Genomic DNA, 17,444 nt, shown 5'->3' on the forward strand with positions numbered 1-17,444 from the left:
GGAGATGCCCTGGGCTGGGCCTGGGGGCCCTGCGGGAGCCTCGTGCTGAGTCTTCTGCAATAAGCGTGCCTCATGGATCAACACACGAGGCAGGCAAACAACTAGCTGCGTGACAGGAGAGAAAGCACAAATATTGACACAGGGAGAAGACACCCCTGAGGCAGCCTTCGCTGCAAACCCTTCGCTGAATGAGCAATAGTTAAATGTTTGTCCTTGCCTCTTTCTTTCAAAAGTAGGACAAATATCTATAGAGTTCCCAGCGGGGAGGTAATCTAACTTTAACTTTCGTACAGTCAAGTAAAACACCCGAGACCCGCGTGAGGGATGCAAGCAGGTCGTCTGAATTATGATTATTCAATCTGGTATTATTTTAATCTGACATGCCTCTCACGTGCTTCATTTAGCTTCATCTTGACCTGAAAACTGTAATCTCAATGCCTTTATCCTTACAGGTGATTTATCCCGATGCAGTACCTTTTTGTATACATATATATGCGTATACATGTGTGTGTAAATATACGTGTGTTTGTTTGAATAGCGAAACCGTGCCTGCGAGGAAGCTCGGCACATTTTGCCATCTCGAGTCCCCTGAGCGTGGTCGGGGTCGCCTTCGAGGCCCCGTCCCTCGCCTTTGCTCTTGCTAACTGTGGCCAGCGGGTAATAAATAAAGAGCCTGGGGGGGGGGGAGGAGAGACAGACCCCCCCCTTGCAGCGGCTGCGTGCTCCGGGTGACGCTCCCTTGCTCGCTTGCGAGCCGAACGGGGGAAGAAATTAAGGAGGGGGAGAAAATGCCTGAGCCTTCCGTGTGAGATAATGGATGAGCCCGGGATGACCTGTTTTTTTCCTTGCGGTGGAGCGGCGCTGAAGACAGAGGGCACCAGCGCCCAGCCCACAGCCGTCGCCCCGCCGCCAGCGCGCCAGCTCGGGGCGCCCGGGGAGCCGCCGGTGCCTGCTTGGGGCGCCCGGGGAGCGGCCGCCCCACCGGGACAGGTACGGCCCGGCCCGGCACGGCCCGCACCGGCACCGGGCTGCGGCGGGGGGCTGCGGGCGGGGGGCTGCAGGCGGGGGAAGCCTCCCCCCAGCGAGGCTGCCCGCCCGGCTGGACGAGCACCGGGACGGACAGGCTGCCTGCATCGGGGGGTGTGTGTCGGGGTGTCGGGGGTGTCCGTGTGTCGGGGTGTCGGGGTGTCCGTGTGTCGGTATGTCCGCGTGTCGGGGTGTCGGTGTGTCGGTATGTCCGTGTGTCGGGGTGTCGGGGTGTCCGTGTGTCGGGGTGTCCGTGTGTCGGTGCATGCGGGGGGACCGCGGCAGCAGAGGGGCAGAAGTTTGGGGGAAGCACCCAGGGGTGCTCGCGGCCGGGATGCGGGGGCAGGGGCGGGGGCACCGGGAGCCGGGCGCTGTCCGGGGTGCTGACGGCGCCACCGAGCAACAGGGACCCGGCCCGGCCGCGCTCCCCGCTCCCCGCTGCCGGCTCCCGGTGCCGGTGCCGGTCTCGCCGCCCGTCCCTCTCGAGGTCTCCGCTCGCCGCCGCCGGTCTCGCCGCCTCTCCCGGCCCGGAGCCTGGCTGCGAGGCAGGCGTGCCGGTAAAGCGCAGCGGGACTTTGCCCGCCGTTGCCGTAGTAACTAGCATGGATTTCCCCCCCATACCTCCCCATGGCGTGTGTGTGTGTGTGTGTGACCCCGGCTGCATTACGGGTTCGCCCCTTCCGCACGGAAAAGTTCAGGTAAACTGCAAAGGGGCTCCCTCCCGCTCCTTCCCTCCGCTGACCTTTAAATGACATTTCCCGGCGGCGGCGGGGCAGATTCCTCGGCTCTCTTTCCACCCCCTTGTCTCCCCTGGGAGAGGACCCCCCCGAGCCGGGGAAAGACCCCTCCGGGGAGCCCCAAGGCGAGGAGGGCAGCGCCGCCTCCTGCCGCCGGGGCCGAGCGAGGCCGGGTGCCCGGGGAAACTTCCGAACTTGGGGGGAGCGGGGCAGAACCGGCAGGGGGTGGGGCTCGAAACGGGAGCTTTGGCTGCAAAGAGGAATGGGATCTCTCAGCTCCACGCATGCTGGTGTGCCCGATGGCGTGCCGAGGGAAATAGGCTCACGCTTTGTTTCCATCTCCCTCCGGAAAGTTGCTCCCGGGAGCCTCGGATGAAGCGGGTTGAGCCGGGCGTCTGGGAGAGTGGCGGAGCGAGGATGTGCCGCCGGGCTGGGGTTTGAGAGCGCCCCCCGCTAGCGTGTTTTGTCCCCCGTTTCTGTGCCACCAGGTTGGAAGTCCCTAGGCTGACGGCTGCCTGGCGCTGCGAGAGAGACCTCGCTGTGATGCTGCTCGGAGCGAGCCGGGAGCCGGCGGGGGCGAGCGGATGCCATTTCCTATACGCCCTTAAACCATGTGCAGGCAAGGGGAGCCCTTGAAATTCGTCGCCTGGGTCTGGACGACGTCGTGCAACAAAATGATCGGCGTGCTGCTGGTCTTCGTCCCCGCGCTGCTGCTGGAGGCGGAGGTGCTGCCCCGGGGCACGGGGCGCAGGGCGCTGCTCTCCGCCGCCTCCTCGCAGCGCTCGGTGGCCCGCATGGACGGCGATGTCATCATCGGAGCCCTCTTCTCCGTCCACCACCAGCCCCCGGCCGAGAAAGTGCCCGAGAGGAAGTGCGGGGAAATCCGCGAGCAGTACGGCATCCAGCGGGTGGAAGCCATGTTCCACACTTTGGATAAGATCAACGCCGACCCGGTCCTGCTGCCCAACATCACCCTGGGCAGCGAGATCCGGGACTCGTGCTGGCACTCCTCGGTGGCCCTGGAGCAGAGCATCGAGTTCATACGGGACTCCCTCATCTCCATCAGGGACGACAGGGACGGCGGCAGCCGCTGCCTTTCGGACTCGCAGCCCCAGCCCCAAAGCAGGCTGAAAAAACCCATCGCGGGGGTCATCGGTCCGGGCTCCAGCTCGGTGGCCATCCAGGTGCAGAACCTGCTGCAGCTCTTCGACATCCCGCAGATCGCCTACTCGGCCACCAGCATCGACCTGAGCGACAAAACCCTCTACAAGTACTTCCTGCGGGTGGTCCCCTCCGACACGCTGCAAGCCCGGGCCATGCTCGACATCGTCAAGCGCTACAACTGGACCTACGTGTCCGCCGTCCACACGGAAGGTAGGTACGGGGCGGCCCCCGCAGCTCCCCTCTGGGAGACACGCGAGACAGGGTCCCAAGTGGGCGAAAGCCGGGGTCGCGCAGCCCCACGCCCGCGGGAGGGTCCCCGGGGATCGGAGGCTCCGGAGCTGGGGGCGGCTCCAGCAACCCCCAAACGAGGGTCCCAGCAGCCGCCGGCAGCGCTGCCCCCGTCCTGCCGCCGGCACCCAACAGGTCGCGGCCACTCCGGGCGGCGAGAGGGGCGCCGAGGTTGAGGATGCTCGGAAAGGAGCCCGGGGGTTGCAGCCAGGCGAGCTGCACCGACGTAAAGTGAGGAATTCGTCTTTTGGGGAAAGGCGAGCTCTCCTGATGTCTTTCTGTGGCATTTCTGTAGTCCAGCTATCACCCTAAAAGGTTTTTTTTTAAGTATGAAACTGCAAAGCTGGGGTATTGCTGTTGCAGTTGTGCACCTATTCGCTTCATCTAAGTGTATCTCTTTCCTGGGTTTGATTAACGATTTCCTCCTCTGCTTTCTGAGCTGACTCCACACCTTCTATCCTCACAGAGATGGCAAAGTAAGAAGTGCTAAGAACATACCCTGTTATGAATAAATAAGAGTCTCCACTAAGAGTTGTGTATACAACATGCAAAGGTGAAATGGATTAAACTGGACCCTTAAAAGACGAAGTGCAGCAGTTCTGAAAAGCCTATGCAAGAGAAGGAAGCAATGACCTGACATTTGCAGTTCATTTTCTGCCCTGTCACAGATGAGGAAAGGAACTGCTATAGAGTTGCTTATATGAGCTGTTAAGGTTCCCTATTGCTGACAGATAGGTTTAGATCTTGTGGCAGGCCAGGGTCAAAAATAAACATCAAAGGGGTAAATTCTTTGTGGATGTAAATTGCCACATTTCCCTTCAGTGCACTTCCTGGGAGCTTTGCTAATTCACATTGGCTGAGGATCTGCCTTAAGGGATCTTCTCTCTCTTTCTCTCTCTGTAGATGTAACTATCATTAACACTAGTGGGATTTCTCTCTTTTGGAAAAGACAATAGATTATGAAAGTTATTTCTTCATTATTATTATTATTTTTTTTAAGATCATTATACGTAGCAATTCTATTCATTGCTTGTGAAAAATTTTAATTCAATATCTGTTTTTACAAATAAGCTCCCAAGTGATGAATAATGCTTGCTGCAAGATATTTTTGTAGGATTTAGAGTGATACTTTTGAAGATAGTGGATCGGTTCTACCCCACAAGGTAACAGTCTTCTCTTAGGAAGTGTCATCAAGATTTTGCAGATTATGCAGCTCAAGTTTCTCTCTCTCTCTCTCTCTCTTTTTGGTCTCTTAAAAAAAAGGTGTATCTGCCATACCTTTATTGTTAGAGTTAAGATACTGATTCCACTGGCAATATGTTTAATAAACTTCAACTTCTTTGTTCCTTTCAGGAAGATGTCATTAATCCCCGTTGCAATTGCTGTTGGGTGGATTTCAAAGACTTTTTTTTTTTCTTTTTTTTTTTTTTCCCCATGTGAAGTGAAATTAGTACACATGAAAATCAGTGTGAATTATTCAATTTCTGTTGCCTGAATTTCTGTGCATTCACTGTGAGATTGCTGCTTGGTGATGTGCTAAAGGTAGGCTCATGCTTCACAGACAACACAGAGCCACTTTGAATAGTAGCCTGTTTGAATCGGAGCTGCTCCAGCCATGCTATGTTCGGAAATACAGGAATAAAGTTGGAAACATTCCTCCTCCACATTTACTCACAGGCCTCCATACTGTCTTTATGGTGGGCTGCAAAATGTGTTGGGAGGGATTCCAGGGTACCATGGAGCATCCAACCAGTCTCTCCACTCAGTCCCTCATTCTCATGGGGTGGACAATCCTCAGCTCTTGTAGCCACCCAACCACAAGGGGATGCAATGAGACCACAAACTTGCCTACCTGTGTCAGCCAGCAGTGCTCCTCAGTCAACACTGACCCAGGGCAGGGTCACAGAAATAACCCAGAGGTGATGAGCTCTTTCTCAGGCAGTCTGAACCATTCAACTCCTCCAGTCCCCTTCCTCTGCTCCAACGCTCTGGCTGGAGTTATCCGAATTCCCAGAACAACACTAGTCTATAGAAATATGCTTCTAATGAAAGTCAGAAATAAATAGCACACTATTTGGTGCATACATTTCTTAACATGGAGCCTACACATGCCATGAGAATCAGGACAGTAAAGTCACCCAATCTGTAGCATGATGTCTTTCAGGTAGTCCTCAGTATCCTTCTTTGCATTTGACGTGAAGGTTCATTCTTTTTGTGTTAATGCCATTATTGGTGACCACATTTAACAATATACACAATCTCCACATACTGTTACATGACATTGCATGGAGGCATGCCATGCCATTTCTTTTTCTTTTCACCATTGTTTATTAAGATACATAAACATTGCACTTGGTTAGAAACTTCTCAGTTAGTGAATAAAATCTGTTTTCAAAGGCCCACATAACTCCTTTTAGATTTAAACTTGGCACATAGAGCTCCACATTGGAGCAAAAAACAAAGTCAAGTTACTATGCTTGGTTATTGTGTATCTCAGCTGAGCAGAGTTACACATCATGAGAGTGCATTTACTTCAGAGTAGGCAGCAGTCATGAAATGATGTGAGAAATCTGTGCGTCTGCTTGTGGAAGGCTGTGTGACAGAGTAGCTGCAAGGCATTTCCAAGACTACTATTTTTTTTAAAGGAATCTTCAAAGGTCCTTCAGTATTGGAGCTCTTGGCATGGGTACATCTTCTCAGCTCTTAGGCTTGGAAGGCATCCTTATCTAGAAATGCAGATAAGTGTATGTCTAACGCCAAGCCAAGGCATCCTGTGGAAATCAAAGGGATTAAAAGCACCTGCATGGAGCTAGGCACAATCCTAGGGGTGCTCCTGAATTCAGGTTGTATTCACACATAGCAGGTGTGATCAGGGCAGAAGGAGTCTTTCTTGCTAAGGGTTACTTGCTACATGAGATACCTTCAGAGACAGGTATTATTTTCACCTCACTGGACAGCCACTGGTTCTACATGTGGTAGAACTGGGAAGAACTGGGCTACCTTCTTCTGTGGCCAGAGAACAGCCCCTCAGCTGTCCTGGGACAAGGCCAGAAATGCTGAGCAGAGATGGTGAGCACCACCTCCGTGCTGTGTGGCTCTGAATGCACAGAAGGTAGCAGGGCTGTCTCCAGAAAGCAGAGAGCAGCTATGAGATTACGGTACATTACACCACCATCCAAAACCACAAGACGCCTACACATTGGCTGGTAACCAGCACACAGTCTCCAGCAATTCCCTCACCTTTATTCCATCACCTTTAAAGCAGGCAAGATGAGGGCGTAAGAAGTCCTTTTATCATCTCATTTTCCAAGGAGATCACTTCTGAAGAAACAAATAGAAATACTTCGTGCCTGTGCCTCGCTTTTCGTTTCAATCATGGCATACATGTTGGCCTTATAAAATGTATGTAAGATTTTTTTAATTTTGTGAATGCAAAATACAAATTTGCAGAATAGATCTGTTTGACCACCATTGTCTATTTATTGACTATTCTTGCACTTTAGTGTACAAATACCCCTTTACAAATAAAATTTTAATTCTAGCAGGTTGACATGTGGACTTTGTAGAAATATCTTTGTAAATGGACCATTAAAGTTAACTGCACCAAATTCTTATTATTTATAGATTAATTTTACTGATAACACTGAGATGTTTCTGGTCATGATCAAATTTGCCAGATATGTATTACAAGGCTGTTCCTTTTGCTTGAGTAAAAGGCTTGAAATGAACTATGATGAAACAGATGGCACAACTGTAAAGGCGTTCAGCTCAAAGTAGACAGTAGGGTATTTAGTCATCTTCGTAATGATTTTTGATAATCTGACTACCACACACTGCATTGTAGTAACATATAGGGAACTCATATGCATGGTCATATATGCTGGAATGAGAATGGCAGGATGTAAGCCTTGCACTTAATTGCAGTTTTCACAGGAAATAATTTCTTTTGGTAGGACTCACTAAAGTAGCTTTAGACGTGATAGAAAATAATACTCCCGTTTAAAGATAAGTGGGGCAATATCCACCAGATGGTTCAAAAGAATAATTTTCATATAATAGGGCTGTATTTAATTTCTCACAAGCTGTTCTTGCAGTTATTCCTAGCAATGGTACATTATTAATTCCATAGCATTACTGGCTGATTGATACTTTCTGATAAAATTATGGTCAGGCAATAGTGAACAGCAACTCCAATTCATATGCTTGAAATTTCAGAGTTTACAAGTGTTTCTATCAACAGCTATAAAAATTCTTTTAAACCTCATAAAGTGTTGTGAACTGTGCCTGAGATGTGTGGTCACAAATGAATACCCCAATCTATTTCTTTCTCTGTTTAACTTGCTTCACCTACCTTCATCAGAAGCTTCAGGATAAGGAAAAAATGAGAGAGAAATGTCCTGATGGGGATAGAAATTAATTTAAAAGCAAGTGGGGACTAGAGTATTCCCTGTATTGGACAAATTTATTGTATTTATTAGAAAGTGCTGGGAGAATCGTTTACATTGATTGATGTTGACAAAATTACTGCAGGTGGCAAATGCCATAGAGGAGCAAGAGAAATTTGTTCTGGAAAATATATTGCTTTGCAGTACTCCTAAATTCACAAATAATCGAACTTTTCAACTGCACAACTGGCAGCTGCATGAGTTAAATCACCTCAGAAGAATCATCTAACCTCGATGCCTTCTAGCAATATTATTAGAGTTCATATTTATCGGTAGATACCATATGTTCATTTGTGCTTTACTTCTATTTTTTTTTTTTTCATTATCTCCTTGTTTTCATATTTGTATGTCCCACATTTCTTGGAAACTCCTGCAGGGTACTTGTCGCAGTGAATATTGTTTTAAGAAAATGAACTGTATTTTCTCAAAAGGCCATATAAAAATACCTCTATAGTATTGCTTTGAACTGTAGTTCATAATATGAAGGTGCTTGTTCTTAGGTTTCTCAGACAGAAAAACAAAAACTGTGTGATGTGTAATATGACTAGGAGTAGTGTCACCCATTGAGAAAGATTATTCAGGGGTCTGATGAACCAGTGAGTTGGTAACTGTTGGAGACCAGAAGCATTGTACCTGCCACACAAAACCCAGAAAAGTAATGGTCAAAGTCATTATAACTGGTGCTCACTGGACCACATGAAACAAACCAGCGATTTCAGTATATTTTATGTGTGGCAGGTGTTCACAGCATAAGCCACCATCACCCATGACACTAATTAACACCTGTGCTGACAGTCTGATCAGGAAGGCCTGAGACTGATTGGACATGAATTAGAACAGTTTTTCACTGAAGGAAACCATCCCTCCATCTATTTGCTAAGCAATAACGCCAAAGGTGGGTGGGAAGATATGCACAACAAATGAAAGCCATCCAGTGTATCACCAGATTGGTTTTGCTGGCTAACTTGTCAGACTGGATCTTTTCCCAAATCTGATATTGCATTATTATTACTATTAATATATAATTTAAAGAGATAAAAGAGTTTATTTAAAAATAAACTGTCATTGGCTGAGGACTCTGTTAACACATAGGGAAATATTAAAACTGCTGTACTGGTCCTTCAGTAGAGGGTGAATATTAAAAGGAGCAGGAGCAGGGCATGCACAGAGCACGCTTTCACAGCTCCTGTTTGTAGGATCTTCCCAAATACTAGATTACCAGCCACCAATGGACCTTTCCTTTGTGAATTAGTCTAATCCTTTTTTTTGCACCTATTTATATTGCAGTCTCCCTAGTGTCATAACAGAGAACTCTATAACTTAATCATATGTTGTATGAACAAGTGTTTCCTGTTATTTAGTTAAACCTGTTCCTTAACGCCTGCATTACATTCATATATTTGTGCAAAATTTATCATAGTTTGTTAATCCTGATCATTATCCTGTTCTAATTTCAATAGGAAGTGTGAGCCAACAGAGCTGTATGCAGTGTTTGAGGCAGGGGTGCACCATGGTTAAACTCACTCATGAAGTAATGTTTTGTATTGGTCTCAGACTTTTCCTGAGAAACTTCTAGCATTCCATTACCTTTTTAGCTACCACAATGCACTGAACAGATGCCATCAGAAAAAACTTTAAGATTACCACAAAGACTTTCTCTTAAATGGTAAAGCCTATTTTAGAGGCCATAATATTCAGGAGTTTACTCATGTGCGTTACTCTCCATATGTTAACACACAATATATTTCCTACAGTTTTGTTCCTATCTGTTGGCCAATTATTAATCCATAGCAGCACCTTCTGTCTTATTCTATATTACCTTTGCTTCTGTGAGAGTCAGGGACCTCATCAAAAGCTTTCTTAAATTCCAAGTGCTTCATAGTTTTTGTATCATTCAATGGTTATCTGCTCCAGCAAACGAGACCAGTAATTTCTGAGGCACGTATTTTCTCTGTAAAAGCTGTTTCGGTTCTTCCTGAATATGGCAAAATTATTTATGTATGCATTAATACATTTTTTGTTATGGTTCTTACCAATTAGCTTTGGGCAGAAATGTCCCAAGTCTGTTGTTCATTGTTACCCCCCATGCCTATAAATGCTCTATAAATTCCATTAAATAATTAATGCTGATATGTGAAAATATAAAATTACTTTTTCCACCTTATCATTGCCATCTGTTTTGGTATCAAGGCCAGTTTAATGGGTGGCAATGCATCATAGCAGAATTCTGCTTTGAAAATTAGCTGGTATTGGCAATTTGTCAAATCCATGTTATGGATTTGTTATGAAATATTGACACTCTGAGACAACTGTTCAGACTTGTCTACAAAAGGAATGACCTTTCTATGAGAACCATCCTATCCCCCTTCACAGACAGTGCAGATCCAGAGAATTAATTTAACTTCTCTGCTATGGTTTTATCTTCCATGACTGCTCTTTTTATATATCTGATTATCACTGAATATCAGGCAAGGTTCCCATTTCTGGAATATTTACAGAATGGTGGATTATTATATTCTACATCTTTATGTCTCAAAATTGTTTCATATTGTTTTATTGTGGTTTTATATTTTGTTTGACAAGGTATGCCCTGTTCTCTTTTCCTCATTAGTACACAAATTCCACTTTTTATTTATTTATTTATTTTATTTTATTTTATTTTATTTTATTTTATTTTATTTTATTTTATTTTATTTTATTTTATTTTATTTTATTTTATTTTATTTTATTTTATTTTAATAGCTTTAGGAAATTTACTTTTCTGTTCTATCATGCTGGCTTTTTCATCCTTTCAGAACTTTTTTTTTTTTTTTTTTTTGAGTGGTGGCTTATAAAAGTGCTCTTAGCCTCTTACATCTTAGTCTCTTATATATTTCTAAGTATTTTCCATGTAATTTCTTAGTATTTTATTTTTCTCTTTTTAACTTCCTTGAAATTAGGTTTCTCCTTTTTTATAATTTATTTTGTTTTCAATCAAACACTACCGTAACTGATTTTTATTTCACTCACAGCTCTTTCAAAATATTAATAGAGCCAGACTTACACTTTTTTTTTTTTTTTTTAATATAGTTAGGTCTTAATAAGGCTTTGTATACTTCTCAAGACTAAATCAAGTGCTTACTCTTTTGTGAGTTCAGTGAGCAGATGAGTCAACACACACATGAAAAGTAAATCAATACACAGCATGTAAGATTTGCCTTCATTTTCCATTAGCTAACCTAAAGCTTTGCAGTACTGCATACAGATCCAGGGTGTGTTAATAGTGTTTTGTGACATGTGGGGTGCTTTTTAATGAAAAGTACTGTTTATCACAAGCTGTCCTTTCCTCTTGCTACCTGCCACTATCTGGATGGCTTGTGTCTATCAAGAACTGGTGTGACAGATGTTTCATTTTACTGAAAAGTCATGATGTTTGTTATACAGTGCAGTGGTCCTCGTTTTGAACAATTTCCATTTGTATTCTCTGTTGAATGTTTTTGAACAAGTGAATTACGTAAAGAATATCTGCATTATATTAACAGACAACAATGATTTATAAATCCCTTTGAAATGTGATAGAAATGTTGTAAGGAAAGGCATTTGACAGTTCTGCTAGACAAAGCAGAATACATTGTGTCCTGTGCTGGTGCAGAGAGTAAGTGCAGCTTTAGGGCTCTTGATCCACTGCTCATTGAAGTTGTCTGACGGTCCTCTATCTGAGTTCAGTGGATCCTGAATGGGGCTTAACATCGCTATCATATATTATCTTTTCATGTTATGGAAGTGTCATTCCTCAGAGAGCACTAAAAATCCCCAGGGCTTGTGAATCCTGCAGTCAGAAGCATCTCATAGTTAAAGGAACATAGTGTAAAACTGTGTGAAGACAAACAATTTACTGAATTTGCATAGATATTAAAAGACATTCATATACATATTTTTTTTTCCTTCCAACTGGAAGAAGGTTGAATCTAGTTCACTTCTAAATACAAATTCTCCAGTGAATTTAACTCTTCTTTCTCTCTGCATATTGTTAGTGGGACAAACTTTCATTTTCTTAAATGCAGTCACAATTTGCAGTTGTTTGACTATCAACTTTCATCCTTATTCCTCAAACGTTTTTTTCAGACAAAACTCATCCAGGCAACAACAATAAGAACAAGGCATGAAAACTGCTGAAGTTACAGTCATTGGAAATCTGAATAGATACTCATAAATACTTCCTTAAAACATCTGGCTAGGCTCAACTGAACATTGAATGTTTGGTCCAATGTAGAGTAGAATATGAAAGATAATTATCATTAATTATGAGGAATTGAGGAAACATTTCATGCTTATTTATATATCTTACCCATATGGTGCTTGGTGGAGAGGCTTGAGTGCAAGGAAATTTGGCATGTAGGCCACAGTAGTGATTTTGTTAAGTGCTGGATATTGAAAGATGGTAATTCTCCTAGTGAGAATGTATTTCTCTGACTGCAGGCTCCACATGTATAAATCTCAGTCTCTTGCCTGAGCAGCAAAAAAATGAAATATTGACAGCTCTGTAAAGGAATGCTATATTATCAGCATTGCTAAAGCTGGTAGGATGATGTGAGAGACTGGAATGTTGAAATCCACTAATACTGAACTGGGTAGAATGGGTTACAGCCCTGGGCCAAAAATATTCTTTCAGAGAATGCCTTTATTTGCCAGGCCACAATTCCCTGGGAGCATAAACTCATATTCAGGATCAGATTAAAAAATCCATGTCTATGTGAAGTGAAGTGCTGTGCTGGGACAGTCAAATCACTATGCTGGAACAAAAGTGTTCAAGATTTTAAAAAGGGGAAGGAGCCAGGCAGGAGCCTTGGCAGCCTGGGTATCACTCAGCCACAGCTTACCAGTCAGTAGGTCCTTCAGCTAAGCCATGTGCCTTTTCATTAGTCATTTCTTGTTCCCTTCCTCTTTAAGACGCTAGGATCGTGGTCGTCAAGTGTCACTGAATTACCTTGTAAATATAGCATTAGTCTTTCTCTTTCATGTGGATATCTGGCTGTGTCAAACCAGTCTTTGTTCACTGCCAGATTTGTCCAGGAGTCCAACATCCAACTGTTTAGCCTGTGTATGTTAAGTGACAGCACCAGTGTCAGTCACCCAGTGCAGAACCAGATTTCTTCCACCTTCCCAAGTGGCTGCCAACCCAAGTGGAAATGATGAGAAGATTTTCCAGGATCTCCTTCTGGATTTGTCACTGACCTCAGAAAGAGACGGCTGATGTTCTCTTAAATCTATCCCTAAACATGCCCATAATGATGTCCTCCAATGTTGGCATCCTGTGAAAAGGTAGGATGTAGTAAGTGTGAGTCTGCAGCATAAGGAGAATGATGTCAAAAACTGATGTTATGAAGTTGAGAGAGGCAATGAATATTGATTTAATTATATTACGGAAAAGGCAAAAATGGATAGTGTTGAGTTGTGCCAAAAATCCCAAAGCAAAACTCAAGTGAGCTATCCCAGACAACTCTGGGTACCAAGACAGTGATCTTCAGAAAATAATAAGATGGTGATTCAGGATTCCAATGACAAAAAATATATATAATTAAATTATAGCCCATCAGTGTGACTCTGCAGAAAATAGGTATCACACCAACCTGATCTTGTTCTTTGATGGAAGTGCAGACTTGGTAACTAAAGGTAACTGTGCAGGTGGAGTATCTTGGATTTTTGGAATTAGTGTTACAGGATATTTTGATTAAAAACACACTATGAAATATTAGCAAAACAGACATCACATAAATTAAAACTTAGCACATTGACCTCAGTAAGTGGAGAGTGACCCCATCAAATGGGGTTGTTTAAACTGCATTGCACAGAGATCAGCAGTGTCTAATGCCTCGCTGTCTTCATCAATGATATAGAAAGCATAATTGCTGATAAGATATACAAGTTTGTGGAAAGATAAGTACTGGGGAGAAAAGGAAAGATTCATATCTCTTGGGAAGCTAGGCCCAGTCTAAGAAAATACATGCTAATACAGTCAAATGCCAACCACATATGCAGGATTAAGGCACATGTGCCACTTGCACAGGAAAAGAATTGTGCCTCTGAAAGGAGTCTTAAATACAGTGTATGGTTACAGAGAAGCTGCATCAAAAATCAGACAAAACAACCTCAAGATTCAAAAAGCTAATATCATTCTTGAGAGAGAGGGAATTTGACCTCAATGTAAGGATTATTTTTATTAACCTTGCTATTCTCTGTTCAGTTCTGTTATCGATATTTTAGGAAGAAATAAAGTTAAATATTGGAAAGACATAAGGATAAAATTCTCTAAATGATATGAGGGCTGAAAGAATGCCTTATAGAAGGAAACTAAAACCATTTATTCTATCTGATTTGCAAAAAAAAAAAAAAAAAAAAAAAAAAAAAAAAAGCAGCCTATTTTACCCCCCCAAAATGTTTAATTTCCTCCAAACAAACAAAACCACTAGGAATGAAAGGCTCTGTATCCTAATGGTTAAATGCATAGCAAGTCCCAAACGCTGGTAGGTGAACAACTTCAATTAGAAACAAGACAAACACTTGTACTTTTGAAGATGATTAACCACTGTGACAAATGACTGAGGAAAATGATACATTTACAGTCTTTCAATGTTGTCTAACCAAAATGTGCTGCAGATGTTCCAGACCAGTTTTACTCAAATGCAAATCACTGGACACAGCACAGTTCACGCAGAGTATAGCTGGCACTATACAGGTGGTCAGGTATGATGAGCTGATGGTTCTTTCTAACACTAAATCCTATGCATTTATTGATACTTCTGATTATGTAAGCAGAGAGGAGAAACATTTAATTTAAAGAGTTCCTTAACATTCATGTGTTCACTAATTGTCTCAGCTGCCTTGGAAAATTAAAAGAATCCTGTGCTGTTGATATTGATCCTATGGGAAAATAAATTTAGGACTAAACAACACTTTTAGTCAAAGTTAGTCCAGTGATCCAATTTCCATCCTTTATTTTGAGTCAATATTTGTTCATTTACGAGCAATTGGTGCTTTGTTATACATTTTACCCTCAGTTTACAGAGCCCTTTAGTTCTTACTGTTTTTGTTTGCTTGGTGGAAATTTCAGTTTTCATGCAAATTTTATACTGCCCTGTTATCTTACCTATGACAGAATATTTCCCTTGTGAGAGAAAAAAACAGCACGTTTTCTAAAAGGATGCAGTGACGTTTTTCTCATGGTCTCATGAATTCAAACACCACATTGAATCTAAAATGATATAATTCATCTGACAGCACATGCAAAGTAACACAGCAAAACAAAACACCATGGATGAAAACAAGAAACTGGTAGCTAGGACAATTAACATTTTTACCCAGCAGGTTTTCTAGAAAGGAATGCCGTAGTGAATTTTGTGAATATGTTCTGTAATTTTAACAGACAATACATAGGCATTATGTCTTCTGTTATTCCAGAATGTAAGTAGCATGTTATAGATGCTATCCCTTCATGCAAGGAGCATCTTAATGTGCTCTTACAAGGCAATTTCAAGTATAGTCATGCTTGAAATCTTAATGAGTTTGTCGTACCCACTTCTGTCTATTCTACTGAGTCCAAATGTATGTTAAAAAATGTATTCAACTTTTGTCATAGCTATGGTGTTGCCCGTGAAGTATGAAGCAGAAATGTGCTGGTGCCACAAATATCCTAAGACACATCACTGCTTTTTATATTTCATATCCTGAGGACATATGAATAATAAAATGCTCTTTAAAATTCTGGCTATACATCTGTATTTACATTCAGACCTATGATTCTGCCTTAATGAAGTCAATGGGAGATTAGCTATTGACTGAAATTTAGCAATGCATCTGACTCTATGGGGAGAAACTTTAAGGTGCAAAACACTCTTGCTTGATCCAAAAAGGCATGTGAACACTGACTCAACTCCAAGTGCTTGAATTATGGAAGACAAGAATTAACCATATACTTACAGGACATGTTTTCTGAGGATTGGTCATATCACAGAAGTGTCCAGCGCTTTATAAGCTTAGGCACTGGGTGCTTTATCTCACATTAAAGACAAGCTTTCTATAGATACAATTAATATTTAGAAACCTTGTTAATGTCTGTGTAGTAGGTTAGGCTAGAGGGAAACCAAATGGCCTCAGAATTCTGTGTTTCAGAGAATTATGAAAACAAATCTCTCTTCTTCAGTATTGTTCTTTCTTTCCAGGTTTTTATTGAAAAAAAAAATAAAAAAAAATAAACAAAGAAACATATTATGTTAATTTAAACAGCCAGGTGTAAGCATCCCTGAACCATACATAATTGATGTTCTATCCTTAGTCATTGGGAAGTATGTTTTCTTCTAACTAGGGAAAAAAATCCATCTGAGCTGACATACAAGCTTAGTTTTCAGGCAGGCAAAGGCAAAGAATTTGAGAATGGTTTAGTTTTCATTACAGTTAGATCATAATTAGCCTCATTATCGTAAGATATTTTAAACTAAAAGTAAAAAAGTGCTTCAACCTGATTCCACTGTTGCAAATGGATTTGCCACTGATTTCTGTAGGAAATGGTTTGGGGTATAATTATTACACAATTCCAATGCAAATGTACGTCCCTATATATATGAGAGAAAACACTAGGAAAAAGAGGAGAACTAAGGGAAGGCCTGTATATCTGACTAATAGAAACAATATTTCATCAATCTGCCTTCTTTTTATGTAGAAGTATTCCAGGGTTGCATTATAAAAAGTGTAAATCTTTACAAAGAATTTCTTCATGGCAATGCCTATTTGAATTTCAGTCTCAGGGAAAATTGGTTTTATGCTGCTACTAATTATCTTTGTGGTGACAAAGGCCATTGTTGCTTAGAATAAACGGAAAGGGTATTTGATATATTGTAATCAAGAGCAGCAATAGACAAAGGCATACATTTTAATCAACAAGAGGGTGGGGATGATGCACACCTGCAAACACAGATGTTTTACCCTTAATTTCTACAACAGTAATTTTACTCAGAGCATATAAGTTATGCATCAAGGAGTTCTGCTTCACTGCTAATTAGGGAATAGATCTGGTAGAAAAGAAGGATCCAAGTATACTCAGTTATACAAGAGAAACAAAAAAACGTGGACATTTTGCCCTAATCCTAATTCACTTTGAAAGGGTGATTGGCTCTGCTGTAGAGCCAGTGAATACATTCATTCATGTATTAATTGTGCAAAAAAGTGCTTTGGACTAGTGAAAATGAATTATTGCAGTATTAAAACTGTTTTATTCTGGGGTACTTAGAAAAAAAAAAAAGCTAGGGAGAGAGGGAAACATTATCTCAGATCAGCCTAACTGGAGGAGATTCTGGGTCATCTTTTCCTCTGAGAAGACTGGAATACCATTTTGTGAAGCTTTACTGTCAAATATTACACTGCTGTGTTCTGCAAGATGTTTTAATGTGTTCATTGGTCCATGTGCTGGGTTGACCCTTGACAGCAACCAGTCACCCACACAGCCACTCACTCACTCCTCTTCATCCCATGCCAACAGGACAGGAGGAGAAAATAACAAGGAAAAAAGTGAGAAAACTCTTGGGTCAAGATGAAGACAACTTAATAGATGCAAGAAAGTGAACAAACAAACAAACAAAAATAAACAAGCAAAACAAAGGAAATTTCTCACCACCTCAGGCAGGCAGACTTATGACTTACCAGTCTCCAAACAATAACCATCTTCTACCTTATTCAATGACCCCAACCCTCTTCTACCTCAGTTTTTATTGCTGAGCATGATAGCATGTAATATAATATGGAATATCCATTT

The 17,444-nt window shown here is 42.5% G+C and overlaps 1 protein-coding gene across 4 annotated transcripts in view; it reads left to right on the forward strand.

Moving 5' to 3' along the window:
* Positions 1-936: 936 nt before the first annotated feature.
* GRM1 (glutamate metabotropic receptor 1) overlaps positions 937-17,444 on the forward strand; it is a 181,294-nt gene continuing 164,786 nt past the window's right edge. For all 4 annotated transcript variants that reach the window (XM_032185129.1, XM_032185131.1, XM_032185130.1 and 1 more), the window contains exons 1-2: positions 937-990; positions 2,252-3,137. In XM_032185129.1, coding sequence (XP_032041020.1) covers positions 2,375-3,137 — 763 coding nt within the window. In that variant the 5' untranslated portion in view covers positions 937-990; positions 2,252-2,374. The remainder of the gene's footprint in view (positions 991-2,251; positions 3,138-17,444) is intronic.

Source organism: Aythya fuligula, chromosome 3, assembly GCF_009819795.1.
Source record: "Aythya fuligula isolate bAytFul2 chromosome 3, bAytFul2.pri, whole genome shotgun sequence".
NCBI lineage: Eukaryota > Metazoa > Chordata > Aves > Anseriformes > Anatidae > Aythya > Aythya fuligula.